The 18,049-nt window shown below is 40.4% G+C and overlaps 1 protein-coding gene across 1 annotated transcript; it reads right to left on the bottom strand.

Moving 5' to 3' along the window:
• Window positions 1-1,483: 1,483 nt before the first annotated feature.
• On the bottom strand, window positions 1,484-17,257 carry NLE1 (notchless homolog 1). The gene is made up of 13 exons (XM_075262766.1): window positions 17,160-17,257; window positions 16,433-16,569; window positions 15,711-15,928; window positions 15,550-15,629; window positions 13,121-13,197; window positions 12,591-12,688; window positions 9,768-9,960; window positions 9,269-9,404; window positions 7,957-8,003; window positions 5,599-5,801; window positions 4,609-4,768; window positions 2,547-2,617; window positions 1,484-1,846 (listed from the first exon to the last, which is right to left on the bottom strand). The coding sequence occupies exons 2-13, from the start codon at window positions 16,565-16,567 to the stop codon at window positions 1,834-1,836; spliced, it is 1,431 nt and encodes a 476-aa protein (XP_075118867.1). The 5' UTR covers window positions 16,568-16,569; window positions 17,160-17,257; the 3' UTR covers window positions 1,484-1,833.
• Window positions 17,258-18,049: the final 792 nt, after the last annotated feature.

The raw sequence follows: 18,049 nt of genomic DNA, 5'->3' as shown, positions 1-18,049 counted from the left end.
AAAAAGAATCTAACTAAGCTTACAGGTTAATAATATTCTGCACTTGCTACAATATTAAAGCACCATCTAGTGGCAAGTTTTGTTTTTACATGTGAAAACTGAAATTCTACATTCAAAGCAACATAACTTGGTAATAAACAGATTCAAAGAAGCTTTCAGTATCCTAAATCAATTAGAAAAAGAGAAAAGAATTGCGCTATAGCTTACCACATATATACCGATTTTTCAGAGGTGCCAAACCAAACCTCCGGACCCAGGAGGCAGATCATCCAAAGGGTAGTAGATAGAAGAGACTGCTTTCAACACTCTTTTGATTATAAAGTCCAGTCTTGAATTCAGTTCATTAAAAAACATAGTACACACATGAAGAAAAAGTGCCGAAAAAACTGAAAAAAGTGCAAGCATAAAAGAAGACGCTTAACGTGTTTCGGGGTAGACCAACCCCTTAGTCATGACTAAGGGGTCGGTCTACCCCGAAAAGAGTTAGTGTTTTCTTTTATGCTTGCACTTTTTTCATTTTTTTCGGCACTTTTTCTTCATGTGTGTACTAACTCTTTTCGGGGTAGACCGACCCCTTAGTCATGACTAAGGGGTTGGTCCACCCCGAAACACGTTAAGCGTCTTCTTTTATGCTTGCACTTTTTTCAGTTTTTTCTGCACTTTTTCTTCATGTGTGTACTATGTTTTTTAATGGACTGAATTCAAGACTGGACTTTATAATCAAAAGAGTGTTGAAAGCCATCTCTTCTATCCTAAATTAATACTAGGATTCCAAGCAAGTGGATTGAATTGTATCCAGTAAATGCCCACAAAATTGAAAAGTGTGTGCCTCAAGAAATAAATTCCTTACTTAAGGATTAGCTGTGTTCAAATTGGTCCCTGATATTCTCCAGTAATGAATCAGTCTAAAAAGGGCTATGGAAGAGTAAAAAAAAAAAAAAAAAAAAAAAAAAAAACCCAAAATACAAAACAAAACACTCAAACTGTCACACAACATATACCATAATCAGGCTTTTGATGCATTTGTCAATGAGTATCCATTTAAAAAAAAAAAAAGTCAGTTTGTGGCAGATTCTCCCCCCCCCACCTTAGTTCCTTATTCTGAGCATGTGCAGAAAAAAAATGAAGAGGGAAAGACGAATTGCAAAACAGACACACACGAATTAGACCTCAAAGTTAAAGACTGATACGTTGCTGCCCATCATGTATAATCTTTTGAACAGACAAAAGTGCTACAAGTCCCACTTTTGTCTTCCCCACAATAGCAAATACACAGTGAAAATGCTCCAAACTCACACCTGCAGATTGTTTTAAAATCCCATTGAAATCAATGTTTTTTTTTGTTTTGTTTTTTTAAACGACCCTTAAAATCAGTTTTTAGGATCTTGACATGACAGAAATTGTTTAGCTTCTGATTAGTTTACTTGTTTTCTGCAGGTCTGTGGCTGAGGGAATAGGTCTGTGATTACATGATAGATTTATTCTTTGAAATTCTCATTACTCCTATGATCATAATCACAAGACATGCCAGAAATAGAGATCAGATATGTTTTATTAAGGTAAATGTCTGTGCTGCGGATTAGACACGCAGCAGAAAGGCAGTATATTCCATTTAGAGCCAGTCCTTTTGAGGAAACAATGTTAATCACATTTTTAGCCTCAAATGTGTAAATCACATATTACGTACATATGCAAGCTTGATGTGATGGGTCTACACGCCTTCTTTGCATATTACGTTATTTTTTTGGTCAAGCTGTTATAGACCACGCGCATGAACTGTTATCTTCATCATGAAAGGACGAAATCCACTTCTTCGAGCCACATTAGAATCTTTCACCGTCTCCATCTGAAGATGAAAGATATATTAAAGTTGCGCAAACGATTCAGTGGACTGTTTGATGCAAAGGATTAGGTGGCAGAGTTTTATCCAGTAATATCAAATAAATATACACAAATAACTAGATCACATTTATGCCAATTTTATCTTTATACAGACAGCATATTCTTTCAAAAGACCTCTTTTGTGATGCTTATCCTCCTGAGGGCAATTATTTGTGTGGAGGAACCTGTAATAAGACAACATTCTGGAGGACCCAGGAGATCATTAATGTGGAGTCAGAGTAAGGACCAATTTTGCCTGGACTCATAAAAAAAGATAGAGTCTGTAGATAACCCCTTGAAATAACAAAAGGAGAACTACTTGCCTTCTGATTGTACTGCTGCCCTGTGTCACCGGTTCCCTGATGCCTTGCTAGCCTTTTCCCAGCTCCAGAAATGTGCTATCCTGACATTTGACCGCTGCACCTAATCACTGGCCTCAGCAATGACCTCAGTGGTATCGAAATGCCATTACTATGGTCAGTGATTTGCAGCAGTAGTCAAATATTAACATGCTACATCATCGCTGGAGCTAGATATAGTAATCAATGGGACCAGAAAAAATCCTTTAACAAGCTCTTACCTGACTGGCTTCATATGGTACATTTCACAGTACAACTGACCTTATTGGAAAGAGGAAACTTCAAACTTTATATGACAATACTTACATCCTTAAGCATTTATCCTTCCCTCCACTGGCTACTCTCTGCCCATCAGGGCTCCAGTCAACAGCATAGACCTATAGCAAGAAATAAAACATTACAACAGATATTTTAACCCCTTCTCATGGCACACTTTGAAAAATCTAATAAAGAACTAACAAAAATCAAAAAAATGTTTAAGTCACTTATAAGAATAAGCGCATATAAACAATAACTATCAAGAATAAACAAAAAGGTAGCTGGAGAGAAAGGGGGTGAGGACAGATCCAGGTTGATAAAAGATGACAATCGTTATGAGTATTGGGAAAGTAGTACAACAATGCAAATATAAATCAGTGAAAGGTAAAATGGGAGCTTGCAGAGTACCAAATATCCTGATATTTGGAATAGGTAAAAAAATAAATAAAAATACCCAGGGCTATAGTTTGTTCTTCCGGCGGGTTGCATTCAAATCCCGCACGTGCGCAGTAGCGCTCTCTCCGGAGCGCTACTGCACACGCGCCGGCGCCATTTTTGTTGTACTTCTAAGTATCCTTAGAACTACACGAGCATGCGCAGTACGCTCGCGAACATATTCACTCCAGAAAAACAGAAGATGAAGGTGGAGATGAGCCAGGACAGGAGGACGTTGCTGGAAGAAGAAAGAAGAGGAAGGCGGGACCGAAGATGACGTTGGATCGTGCACGACCGCCCCCTGTGCATGCAAAGGTATGATTTACATATATATTTTTATAGTTTTATTTTAAAACGGGAGGGGGGTTTAAAATAGGATTAGCGGTGCCCGAATAGCCTTTTTAAAGGGGCTCTATCACTAGGAAAAGTCATTTTTAACTAATCACACCTTTGCATAGCCCTTAGAAAGTCTATTTCACACCTACCTTTTGTATGTAGATTGCCTCACTGGTTTCTGAATAAGTCCGTTTATATTCATATGCTAATTAGACTAGTGCACGATAGAAGGTGCACACCTCTCCTATTGTCTTCTATGGGAGACGGCTCCTGCTGCTGCTGATGACTCGCTTCCTGTTTGCTTCACACACATAGAAGATAATGGGAGAGAGGAGGCTGCTGGGAACTTCCTGTACTGGCTGGAGGCTCATTAGCATATGAATAAAAACGGACTTATTCAGAGACCACTGAAGCAATCTACATACAAAAGGTAAGTGTGGAATAGCCTTTCTAAAGCCTATGCAAGCATGTGTTTAGATAAAAATGACTTTTCCCAGTGATAGAGCCCCTTTAAAGGCTATTCACGCATATGTGGGGCTCATACAGCAAAATTTTGCTGATAGAGCCCCTTTAATTACTTTATGTAAAGGAGTACCCAGGGTGCTCCCTAGGGCCTCCGAGCACCCCCAAGTCATACCTTTATTCGCGCCCCTCCATTGCTCCGTCTGACCATCCTCCTCCTTTGAGGGGCATGAATAAAGGTATGACGTGGTGGGTGCTCGGAGGCCCTGGGTGCTAGGTGGGCTCATTTACATAAAGTAATTAACCAGGATTACAACAGAAAGGTGGGGAGAATAAAAAAAAAAGAAGGTAGTAGAATAGCCCTTTATAAAGGCTATCCAGAAATGTCTATCTGCAAAACCATTGCACCAATGATAGAATCCCTTTAAAGCGCTTTTGTGCTCATTTGCATAAGGATAAAAAAAAGATGATTTTTACAAGAATGGAGGTGGTCCTGAATAAGAAATACATCATTGTAAACTATTCTGACAGCCCTACAAGGTACTGCGATTTGTTTGATGATGAAGATTTTGTGATGACAGACTTCATTTAAAAATGTTTTTCCAATTTTACAGCTTCCTCTAACCCTCTTCTTGCTTGTTAGCAAGAAGACAGATGGGCATGAAACCTGAAAGCAGGATCAGACTACACAAAAGTGCTCAGCGCAAACTTGGTACAGATAGATTTGCAATTTGTAATCAACACGATCTGTAAAATTTCTTTACTTCATTTTCATTATATAGCAACACAAATAAGATATTTGCTAAAGAGTGCCTAGCCATCATAACATAGCAATTGAAAAACAAAACAAAAACAATTATATGATGGTATAACCTACCTCGTCAGCATGTCCTGGGAGGTCCACAAACAACTTCATGGTCTTAGTGTCCCAGACTTTAAGTGTGCTGTCACTGCTTCCACTAACTAAAAGCCTACTATCTGCAGACCAAGCAATCTGGTACACAGCGGAAACATGGCCACGTAAGGAGGCTAAGTATCTGTATTGAAAAGAAAACAGATAATACATTTCTTTATGTTACAGATGTTTAGACTTATTTACTATGTCTTCAATGGCTGGGGGCCTCTTAGGCTTTACACTCATTTCAATACAGGGAAAACACTGGGAGAAAATGAAGGAAGTAGGGATCCACCATGCACATGTGTCCACAATTTACCCTGAGAATACAGCTGCCATCCCCCAGCGATGTTGAAGATTTTATTTAGGTTTACAAATAATTCTTACAAATTACTTTCCGGGTATGAAATCTTTAACACTTTAAAAAGAGGTCATCCAGGGAGTATAAATTAACTTCTGGAGATTTTCTGGGGTTTTGGACTGATGCCAACATGATCGGAACCAACCCTCCATCACTCTCACTTCCTACCTCCTCTCCTGTTTGCTATAGTCTGTTATCCCCCATAGCACAGGTAAGAAAATAAGAGAAGCGATAAAGCAACCTGTGCTGTGGACTGGCTTCAATCATGCGACTTGGTGGGGTCACAACCAGCTCAGAAACCCCAAGTTATTTTATACTCCTCTGCCCCCTTAAGAGTTATTGTACTTACTGTAACACAATACCAGCAATTAGTATCTGACTGATAATATATGTATATATAGTATTAATAAGCTTATCTGTGAAAAATAAATAAGCAAGCCCTTTTAACCTCCCCAATACAGTGTCAGGTCCTGTGGCTGCGTCTGGTATTGCAGCTCATCTTCCGGGAAATTTTATTGAGCAGTGCTGTAGTAGCAGAAACAACATACAGACAAAAAATAGCAGTTCCTGGGGGGGTGAAAAAGTTAGCAAAAGAGAAGATGTTCACTTACTTTCCAGTCCTACCATCCCATAACTTAATGGATTTGTCAAAAGAGGCACTGGCAATGATTCTGGTGTCAGGGGAAAACAGAACTTCATTGATGAGAGCCTGGTGTCCTGTCATTCTCTGTAAAGGTTTCTTATCTTCTGCTGGGGCCCAGAGGAATAACGTGAAGTCATCAGAGCCAGACACAAGTCTCACAGGATCTTGACCCTGTTTGAGGCCAGATACAAATTCAAAATGAAACAACCTTTTGCAAGCAAGTCACTGGCGAGATTGTATTCCACCATTGTTTGGTGAGGAGTTAGAGGGAGTCTATCATTGGCTATATCATTTTTTATATACGCATATCTTTACATAATCTTTAGAAAGGCTATACTATTAATTAACCCAGTTTTCTTGATATGCTAATTACTCTTCAGAGAGCACTGGAAGCCTTCTCACTGTCCCCTGAGCACCACAGCGTTATCAAACTTCCCAGATTCTCACCTCCCCTTTCTTTATAGACTACCTCTCCTCCTACAGTTCTTCACTGCTTCCTTCAGAGCAGCTGGTCACATACAACATGATTAAAATCTCACACGTGCTGTATGTGACTAGCTGCTCTGGAAGCAGTGAAGAACTATAGGAGGAGGGCTAGTCTGTAAAGAAGAGGGCAGCGACAACCGGGGAAGGCTGATGACACAGGGGTGCTCAGGGAACAGTGATAAGGCTTTCGATGCTCCCTGATGAGTAATTAGCATATCAAGAAAACCAGGTTAATTTTAAAAAATGGCAGTGCGGATCAATGAATGAAAGGTATGCCTAGAATAGCCTTTCTAAAGGCTATGTAAAGATATGCTTATTTAAAAAACGATATAGCCAATGATAGATTCCCTTCAAACTGAGCAAAAAAGCAATACAATTACTCTACAACTCTAGAACTATAGAGTATACAAAATTATCAACACATTTAGAGTTCTACAAATCTCCCAAGACACTTGTTTAGCTATAAGAGTAATCATCGTTCAATATTTGCAGTGTTATGATGGTGAAAAAAGTCCTAAATTCTGTCCTGATTAATATAATAGTGGAGATTTATTATTTAAGTCTTTTTTGCCCCTCTTTAGCTGTGTGCATGCTTTTTATCTAAAGGTGTATGTCCATGCACCCTATTTACTTAAAAAGATGCAAGACTGGCTAGCAGAAAAAAGAAAAAAAAAAGCCCCATACTCTATCTCCAGGAATTCCACAGCTGATTCTGAGTCAGAATTTGGTCAAGCAGAAAAGCTCAACCTCAAATTCCAGTGTTAAGGCTAAGGTCCCACGGGCCGTATCCGCCGCACTAAAGCGCTGCGGGAAGAACCGCTGCGTGAACGCATTGCGGTTCTTTCCGCAGCGCTTTTAAGAGAAAGTTGACAGAGTTTTCCTTTGCGGACTTTCTCTTAACATTACATCTACGGGAACGCCGCTGGCGTTTCCATATATATAATTGACGTGCTGCGATTTGCAAAGCCACAACGGCTTTGCAATTCGCAGCGTGTCCGCGCTGCGATCTTTTCCGTAAAGTGGGGATGGGATTCGCATGAATCTCATCCACTTTGCCTGTACTGTACAACGCTGTGATTTTTCCCGCAGTGTCTCTGTTGCAGGCAAATTGCGGCGTTTCTGGTATGAGGGGCCCCGGCCTAACATACCCTAAGTAAATTGAGATTCTGCTGCTGTACGATATTTTGCTTTTTTATGCTGCATGTTTGCTGGAGTGCAGTTGCCCCTTTTTTCTGTCACAAATGCCTTGTTAAACATTACTGCAGATACACCAAGACCACTTTCCCTGACAATAAAGCAAAGTGCAAGATTTCAGTTTTGGTTTGCTATAGCACACTTAAGGAAAGCTGCAACCTGGCCAGTCAAATGAAATCCAAAACTGCTGGATTTCTGTGTGATCACATTGACTATCATTAGTTAAGAATAAATTTACAAGAAGTTAAAAAGGGATAATCAGAAATTAGCAAAAATTGGGAGAAAGGCATGTCATGATGAAAAATATAAGCAGTTCTTGTCTGATAAATCTCCCACTTCAGTGCTGCTGTACTGGTCTACCCACTGTTATGTACTGGGCTGCAGATAGGCAGCACATAACCATAGCAGCAAATCACTTGTCTCATAGGTTCACCATTGAAGCTAGTACTGACTACAACAATGAAGTAAGCGCTAGTGCACAGTAAACAAAGACTGCCTTGGAGGACCGCAGCAGTGGCACCAGAGCAGCTGGCAGGTAGACAGGAACAGGGAAATAATGCTTATTTATGTTATTTTACCTCATTTAATACAAACAGATTACACAAATAAAGGTCAAACCTAAGTCGTTTACTCATTTTACACTCACCCGAACTTGATTGTATCGCTGCAGAGCCCTTTCTTTCAGCTGCTCCACTAGAATGAAAGATAACACTTATTGATGTGCAAATATCATCATAAAAGGCACCCCCCCCCTCAAAAAAACAACAACAAAAAAACACTGTTTGAATTACAGTATTAGCCCTTTTATGAGTACATAGAATTTATTCGTACAAGCTGTCAAAAATACCCATTAGTTTATCCTACCATCTTACAATTATTTATGGAATGACGTTCTCCGGAAAAAAAAAATTGCAAAAAACAGTAAAGTGTCACAATAAAACCAGAAAACATTGTGAACCTTCCTTAAAGACCGAGATCATATATGTGGAAAAGTTACTTTTTTTTGTTGTTGCAGATTTTGTTGCGTTTTTTGAAGTGGATCTAGCAGAAGGGAGAAGTATAAGAGCTTCCTTCATATTTCCCATTCCTTTTGAAGCCACTCTTGGATTGGTCTCAAAAAAACTGCTGGAAAATCAGCAAAAAACCCTCCAAAAAACAAAAAGCAGCTTTCCCATAACATGTGACCCTAGCCCAAGAAAGGCAAAGACATCTAATGATGGCTTCTGTCAGATTAAACCTTAGAGCCCAGATGTTTACAAATAAGCAACTTGAAACTTAGGCCCAATTCACATCAGCTTTCAGGTTTCCTTTCAAGATGCAAGCAGCACTTTTCTCTTCGCATGTTTTGTGCAGAAACTACACGGACCTCATTATAGTCTATGGGGTCCGTGTAGTTTCTTAGGTAACCACTTTTTAAAGCGGATCTGTTTCCGTTCAGGGGGTCCCAAAGCAGACTCCCTGAACGGAAACCTGAACGCTGATGTGAACCCGGGCCATAGTCAGATCATAAAATGTATCATATACATTCCAGTCACAACAGAGATAAAATGAAATTGTCAAAATAAAGTTAACAAAAAATAAAACAAAACTACAAAACAGAAAGATAACATGTAAACTTATGCTAGATTCACACTAGTGTTGCGGTCGTCACTGTTCTGGTCTGCCAGGCTACCCAGTCTAGAGAGCCAGACCGTTAAAACAGCGGTTACACACAGACAACATTATTAACTAGAATGGGGGCTGTCATTCTCAAACTGAAAGCAGCGGAAAGAAAAAAAAAACCTCGGTGCAGGACTTTGCTCTCCACTGATTTTCGGCGGTTTCTGCAATAGAGCCTCCAGTGCAGATGTGAACTCCGCCTTAGCCCTATTAGGAAACTGTTAATGCAGCGCTAATATATACTGGCAATAAGATACAGAGCTAGGAAAGGTAATGAAATACATTTATAGACCACTTACAGGATCCTTGCATGTCTTGGGGATTGATTGAAGCCTCAGCTGGATTAAAAGCCCCTGTGCGAAGAACATAGTCTGTACTAAGTGCCATGGTGTTAACCCAATGTCCGTGACCTTGCAAAGTGCGGCACAAAACACCCTATAAGAGATTAGTGTTTACACAGGTTCTGCAGTGCCATCCTGGTAATATTTGCATCTTAAACTTTAATACAGCCAAGAACAGTAAGCGTATGCTCACACTTGCAGTTTTTTTTTATGTGGTTTTTGCAAAAAACGCCTGCTCATTGATATCAAGGTGTTTTTCAAGGCAAAATTCGCCTGAAGATGGGAGATAGATTTTTTTCCTCTAGCTGAAAAAATATCAGCTAGAGGGAAAAAAAAAATGCTACTGCCTCCCATTAAAATGAAAGGGAGTTTTTTTTTTTGTTTTTTTTAGGTGGATTCTGGCTCAAAATCAGAATGCAAAAATCTCTGAAAGAAAATAACTTTTTTGAAAACTTACATCACTCGCTCTCCAAGCTTTTATAGTTCTATCTTGTGAAGCTGAATACAATAAGCCATCTCCACCCCACTTTATAGTAGTCACTGACTGTGTATGACTGGTAAGGATCTTCTGGCACTGGCCTAAGACAGTGTCCCAGATACGGATGCTGCAGTCTTTGGATGCACTGGCAAGATATCTGCACTCTGGATTTCTAAAATAAAATAAAATAGAAAACAGTAAATTACTGGGATAACACCTTCTAAAACTGAGACATTAAGGATATGCAAATTGCAGCATTATACCCTGGTATACTGACATATGTGCCAGAAACATGCCTATAAGATGGTAAATGCAAATCCATTACAAACCCTCAGAAAAATGCCAAGAGCCATAAGAATTAGGGAAAAAGTTGGGGAAGAAATCAAGAATGTGTATAAAAAGACTATTCAAAGGACTCATGATCATTATAACTGAAATATATACTTAACAATAATCTGAATAACTTTAGGTATACCACACTTGCACAAACATTCTTTTAAATGTTTCTTTAAAACTGTGATAGCAGATCACTAGGATATGTCCTCACTTTATGATCAGTAAGATTACCACTACTAGGACCTAGATTAGTGCTTCACTTCTTACTCAATGTTTCAAGTGAATGGAGCAGTGCTGCAGCCCCTTCAATACGAGTATCAGTGAAGGCATTTCCTCATGATATACAAAGATCTGTTTAACACAACCCTCCAGGTGTCCCCTAATTCGGCTCAGTATATCAGTGGCAAATCTTTTTCTCACTAGTAATTTAGTAATCTGTATAATAATTTGCCTGAGTCTCTTATATTGTGTTTTATAGAGAAGCCAAACCAATGAGGCAGAACTGCACGGGGAGGTAGACCAGCAATCTGAACCAATGATGAGAAAGGAGGGATGTCTCAGACTACTAAAGAATCCCCGTATCTCAACTATATAGTCAAATATCTTAACTTTGCCATAACAGACATGATCTAAAGAAGCAGCCAAGAAGCAAGAGCACAGGAGAATAGAAAGCAGGTAAAAATCCCCTATAGATTATGACTAGAGATGAGCGAACACTAAAATGTTCGAGGTTCGAAATTCGATTCGAACAGCCGCTCACTGTTCGAGTGTTCGAATGGGTTTCGAACCCCATTATAGTCTATGAGGAACATAAACTCGTTAAGGGGGAAACCCAAATTCGTGTCTGGAGGGTCACCAAGTCCACTATGACACCCCAGGAAATGATACCAACACCCTGGAATGACACTGGGACAGCAGGGGAAGCATGTCTGGGGGCATAAAAGTCACTTTATTTCATGGAAATCCCTGTCAGTTTGCGATTTTCGCAAGCTAACTTTTCCCCATAGAAATGCATTGGCCAGTGCTGATTGGCCAGAGTACGGAACTCGACCAATCAGCGCTGGCTCTGCTGGAGGAGGCGGAGTCTAAGATCGCTCCACACCAGTCTCCATTCAGGTCCGACCTTAGACTCCGCCTCCTCCGGCAGAGCCAGCGCTGATTGGCCGAAGGCTGGCCAATGCATTCCTATGCGAATGCAGAGACTTAGCAGTGCTGAGTCAGTTTTGCTCAACTACACATCTGATGCACACTCGGCACTGCTACATCAGATGTAGCAATCTGATGTAGCAGAGCCGAGGGTGCACTAGAACCCCTGTGCAAACTCAGTTCACGCTAATAGAATGCATTGGCCAGCGCTGATTGGCCAATGCATTCTATTAGCCCGATGAAGTAGAGCTGAATGTGTGTGTTAAGCACACACATTCAGCACTGCTTCATCATGCCAATACAATGCATTAGCCAGTGCTGATTGGCCAGAGTACGGAATTCGGCCAATCAGCGCTGGCTCTGCTGGAGGAGGCGGAGTCTAAGGTCGGACCTGAATGGAGACTGGTGTGGAGCGATCTTAGACTCCGCCTCCTCCAGCAGAGCCAGCGCTGATTGGCCGAATTCCGTACTCTGGCCAATCAGCGCTGGCCAATGCATTCTATTAGCCCGATGAAGCAGAGTGTGCACAAGGGTTCAAGCGCACCCTTGGCTCTGATGTAGCAGAGCCGAGGGTGCACAAGGGTTCAAGTGCACCCTCGGCTCTCCTACATCAGAGCCGAGGGTGCGCTTGAACCCTTGTGCAGCCTCAGCTCTGCTACATCAGAGCCGAGGGTGCGCTTGAACCCTTGTGCACACTCTGCTTCATCAAGCTAATAGAATGCATTGGCCAGCACTGATTGGCCAGAGTACGGAATTCGGCCAATCAGCGCTGGCCAATGCATCCCTATGGGAAAAAGTTTATCTCACAAAAATCACAATTACACACCCGATAGAGCCCCAAAAAGTTATTTTTAATAACATTCCCCCCTAAATAAAGGTTCTCCCTAGCTATCCCTGCCTGTACAGCTATCCCTGTCTCATAGTCACAAAGTTCACATTCTCATATGACCCGGATTTGAAATCCACTATTCGTCTAAAATGGAGGTCACCTGATTTCGGCAGCCAATGACTTTTTCCAATTTTTTTCAATGCCCCCAGTGTCGTAGTTCCTGTCCCACCTCCCCTGCGCTGTTATTGGTGCAAAAAAGGCGCCAGGGAAGGTGGGAGGGGAATCGAATTTTGGCGCACTTTACCACGCGGTGTTCGATTCGATTCGAACATGGCGAACACCCTGATATCCGATCGAACATGTGTTCGATAGAACACTGTTCGCTCATCTCTAATTATGACTAGTCACTGTACACTTGTTCTTTCAGAAAATTTCAGCACTATTTTTTATCAATAAAGTCATTTAAAAGAAAAGACACATGTATGACTTACAAATGTAGAGGCTCCCAACACAGCCATGTTATCCACTTTGAGTGTCCTATTAATGTCTTGCCAATCTGCTTCCCAGTGTTTGGGTCCCAGATAAAAATCTAAAACATTTAATTCAATTAAAACAAATTAAGTATTCGCACAGTTCATATAAAGTAAAAAAAGTGATCGCTACATAATGCCTGTGACACGTCCAGTAATTTTACCATGTTGATTCCACCTGACTTAGGAGATCACTCCTGGCTTACAGAATACGCTTACAACATAAACTGGGTTGATTTTTTAAAAATTATAATTATTGTTTATTTATATAGCACCATTAATTCCACGGTGCTTTACATTTGGGGTTTACGTACAATACACAAAATATACAGACAAATAGAATACTAACAATGGGACAGAGGGCTTTTGTACTGCTCTCATGCCACTTTTGCTTGCTTCCTCCATCACCTTCCTCCTCCACTACCTTTTCACTGTTGTGGTATTACCACAAAGTGTGGTTCGGGGGTATAAGGAAAAAATGATGAACATACCTGGCTATTCTTGCATCCTGATGCCAACTTTTTCCCATCTGGGGACCAGGAAATACTAAGCACCCAGTGTGTATGCCCTGTAATTGACAAGATTCCCACATGATTAAAAATTTTATTAAAAAAACAAAAACAAAAAAAACAACCACCCAAACACAGCTAGCAGTATAATGTGTGAATGTGTAGATTTTAATCTGTGCCCCATGTCAATTTCCATGGATATGATTTTCAAATCCATCATGCAAATACTGAAAAGCTACAGTGTATCCTCCATATGAATATGCTTTAAAGATCAAAGCTGTGGCTTTACAGGTTTGTACCTTACGATTTATCAGCTAATATCCCGCTAATCTTTCACCTCCTTCCTGACACGGCCAATTTTCACCTTCCAAAGGCCATAACCTTTCCTCCCATTCACAGAGCCAAATGAACACTTACGGTAATTTTACTTTATTTTAGCAGTACAAATTATACTTTACCATTTAATATTCTGTATGCACTACATGTACACTTAATTTATACCATTTTGGGGAATGTCTATTTTTTGATCGATCATCCAAATTCTTATGGGAGACAATTTTTTTTTTTTTTTTTTTAAAAGCCAGCGATTCAGTTCTAGCAATTTTTTTTCCTACATTATTATAATTTTTTTTTTTCAGATCAGGGAATTTCAGTCACAAGGTTTTTTTTTTTTACTTGTATATGTGTAAACAAAGGGGGGTGATTTGAATTATTTGTTTTTTCATACTTTTATTTTTTGACCCCCTAGGGGGTTATGAATCCAAAGTGGTGTGTCCACTAATGCAATACAATATAATGCTAATGCTTTGCACTTGATTTAGAAATACCTAGTCTTCTACCACAGGATGCCTTGACTTTAAAATGTAAAAAACACTCTTGAAAATGTGACCTCCTTTATTACAAATTTTAAATTCCTGGTTCAACTAAATATTACTGGCACATAACTGGTATCTTATACGCATTTTAACCCTTTGTTGATCAAATTTAGTTGTAAACCAACATTATTTTATCCCTCTTTGCATTCCCGCTTTCATACCTTTTTAAAATTTCAGTGTAGCTTTTCTTTTCATTTTGTGGGTACATTTGATGTTTTGATCAGTTGTCATTACTTTTTGGTTTTCAGAGGTGAAATTAATAAATTTTAAGGTTTAGGGTTTTTATACTGTACAATAAGTAATATACTAATTTGACTTTAGGAGATGTTAAGGATGTACTTTTTTTTTTTCATTAACAGGGGGGGGGGGGGGGAATTGTCTACTTCTACTTTTTTTTCTGAATAAAACACTTTGGTGCTGCAGTCAGCGTTGACCACAGCATCTAAGGGGTTAAATGGCACGTATGCTTTTTGATTGATGATGTGGGGTGGGTAATATCATGAACAAAAGTCCACTGGGATATTCTAAAGTCACAGGGATAGGACAATGACAGATTATACTCCTCTCCCTGCATCTACATGCATTTCCCCTTTACACTAGTTGAAGTGAAAGCTATAACTATATGCAGCTTAATTTCAACCAGTGACCTCTACCGGGGATGCATCATTTATTTATTTAAAGAGGACCTTTCACCAGATTGGGCACAGGCAGTTCCATATACTGCTGGAAAGCTGACAGTGCGCTGAATTCAGTGCACTATTGGCTTTCCAGATCTGTGCTCTGTGTAAAGCGCTATCAGTCCCGGTACCGTAGCGCTTTACAGTCAGAAGGGCGTTCCTGACACTCTGTCAGGAACGTCCTTCTGCCCAGCAGCGCCTATCGCGCAGCACAGTGTGAGCGGGGAGGAACGACCCCTCCCCTCCTGATAATACTCATCTATGAACGAGCACTGTGAGCAGAGGGAGGGGGGCGTTCCTCCCCGCTCACACTGTGCAGCGCTATAGGCGCTGCTGGGCAGAAGGACGTTCCAGAATTCAGCGCATTGTCAGCTTTCCAGCAGTATATAGAACTGCCTAATTTGATGAAAGGTCCTCTTTAAATGATTAATTTGTTTCAGAGTTCCAAAATCAGCAACGCTGGCTTCTCACCTTGGACTCCCATTCAAGTAAATGGAGAGACCTGTGAATGTGGTGCTATCTCTCTCTTCCCAAGGGTGAAAGTTGGGGGTCCATGTTCACAAGATAGATGGGGGTCCCAGAGTTGTGGGTATAGCCATAAAATGTCCAGATGGACATTTTAAACTAGGGGTGATTTCATATAGTCAGTTTTTTTAAATAGTCTTTTTTTTTTTTTTTTGCACCAACACAACTCTTTGTGCTTTACAAATATCTCCCAATTAACATAATTTTTACATTTGTAAGCAATTGTAATAGAAGTAAATTAAGAAACTGTTTAAACAAATGCAATTCTCTAATATCAAAGTGCACTCACACAATCTATAAAATGTCCACCACTATATGGCATTCTTCTGCTTACCTTTAGATGTAAAGTGAGGTGTCTCTGTGCTGAGGTCCCAGAAACGAACAGTGGTATCTCCTGATCCACTGGCCAAGTGCCTGTGATTAAAGACAGATCACATATTTTTCTGCTGAGGAGGTAGGTTCTAGAAGCATTAATATATTTGCTGTCATACTTACTTTCCTGTTGGGCTGAAAGCTACAGAGATAACAGCTTCAGTGTGGCCTTCTAAAGAGCTGGTGCATCGAGTGACTGCACGGACCTTGAAGACAGCTTGCGGCTGGTAGATTATATCCAACACTTTTTCTGTTTCTACTGTCTGTTTTTCCAATGTTTTTTCCAAAGATGTCACTATCTCCACATCATGGACAAAAAATGCTAGCGGCACGGGCTCTTCCTTTAAATAAAACATAATTCACAAACAATTAAGTCCATAGGGCATCAGGATAAGTGACTACCAAATGCCCAACATGCGGACATGGTTACGGTATAAAATAAATGTTATTCCTCCCAACAACCCCATACAGAGTGTGAATGTGTTCTGAGTGGGTGCAGGAAAGCAAGCTGGTGGCAGCTTATTTTTTATGACAACAGAGGATTTTTGAAGACCAATATGTCTGACATTTATGTCCCCTGGTATCTGCGGAGGTCCTCATACACATTAGATGGTGGCTGGTTCAGATGAAATTCATCTAATGTGAATTTTCCATATTCATTTATATGGGGGCTGCCCCAGATGTCCATTACTAAAGGAAACAAGGTGTGGGCATGTTGGAACAACAGGATTTAAAGCTGAATAACCGCATGAAGTTAATGAGGTGTAAAGATATAGTCTGAACATGTTAATGAAATGATTTACACACTTCTAATCTAGGTACACATACATAAGAGAAAGCATTACCTCTTGTAAAAGGGCATTACAGACTAGCTGAAGTTTATCGGGTGTAATGTCCACAGGTACATCAAATGAAGTTCCAAGCAGCTCCCCACTTTCATTTTTGAACTGTACTAAAATCCTTCCCACGTCTTCCATCATATCTGTAAAGTAAACAGAGGGATTTGGTCAAGCAGCACTTAGGTCTTGAGTCGTGAAAGGGTGCACATTCAAAGAAGGTCTGACCACCTCCCCACAGCATTAAGCTATTATAAATAAAGTTGAATCGCACTCCAATGGGTTATGGTTCTTAATAGTTTAAATTGGGTAGCAATAAATACATTTCAGATTACACAACCCTTCGTCAGGCATAATATAAATAAAAAAAACACAGTTTCAATGCAAGTAGATACTGTATATACACATATATATACCCAGTATCTGACCCCTTTCTTATGGGCACCCCCACCCATCACTGTACTACATAATAAAATGTAATTGTGGGCCAAAAAGGTAGTAAATAGTAGGAGGTTAATGGTGAAGATAGTTGTAGGCAAGTGCACAGAGGTAAAAAGCACAGACTAAAAAGTAAGGGACAGACTGGGTGGTAAACAGAATGCAGCAGTGGGCAGAAATAGGTAGTAAACAGTAGATAAGGCAGTGGTCAAAGTGGTGGAGTGTAGGTAGTACGCAGGTACGGCCTGAAAGGTAAAAGACTACTCAAATAAGATGTGGCCGTAGTCTATTAACTTACCTAGAGCCGTCTTCTATGGGGAGTACGGATAGCGTGCTGAAAAAGCATGCATGCGGCCAATGGAAAAGGTAGTGACGTCATCACGTTACGTAGATTGATGACGGCACTCCAATGAGCCGGCAGTGAATGCGTTCCACGGTGGAACGCACCTGGCCAAACAGCTTGTTGTCAAGGAGATGTTAAAGTGAATGGGACTGTAGGAGGTGATTCGCTCCTATGAGAGTCGCATGTGTAGAAACGGGGGGGGGGGGTTATCTACCTACTATCCTGTGTAGACAAAGCTGGGATATAAAAATAAAATGAGGAGTGGAAAAACGTAGATAGGTAGAGAGGGTGAGAGAAGATACAATAATAAATGGAAAAAGGATACACCAAGCATGATAAATAGGATTGCAAATATATAGTAATAGTGAATATATGAATATAGAGGGCTACAAGACAATGAGAGTATGAATATACATATGGGCCAGAAAAATAGAAAATACTAAAAAGCATGAAGAAAAAGAATGACCAAAAATAATGAAAAATACTATTGATTGCTATTAATATTAAAAGGATTCTACCATTAAAAACTTTTTTTTCTCGTTGACACGTCGGAATAGCCTTAAGAAAGGCTATTCTTCTCCTACGGTTAGATGATTTCTTCGCCCCGCCGTTAGGTTACAATTCCGTTATTTGTCGGTATGCAAATGAGAAAGCGCCCATTTTCTTGTGGCCGCAGGCATGCGCAGTCTGCTCTGCCCGAGGCCTAGAAGATTGAAACCCAGGTCCGGAAGAAGACGCGCAGAGAGGCAGGTTCCTGAAGAAGATGGAGGCATCGCTGGAGACTTTTCTCGCAGCATTGGGGACACCCCCAGTGGTGCGAGAGAACTCATTTGCATACTGAAGAA

The sequence above is a fragment of the Leptodactylus fuscus genome, chromosome 2 (assembly GCF_031893055.1).
Source record: "Leptodactylus fuscus isolate aLepFus1 chromosome 2, aLepFus1.hap2, whole genome shotgun sequence".
In the NCBI taxonomy this organism is placed as follows: domain Eukaryota; kingdom Metazoa; phylum Chordata; class Amphibia; order Anura; family Leptodactylidae; genus Leptodactylus; species Leptodactylus fuscus.
Note: the sequence above shows the minus strand (reverse complement) of the source record. Positions and strands in the feature narration are given on the sequence as shown.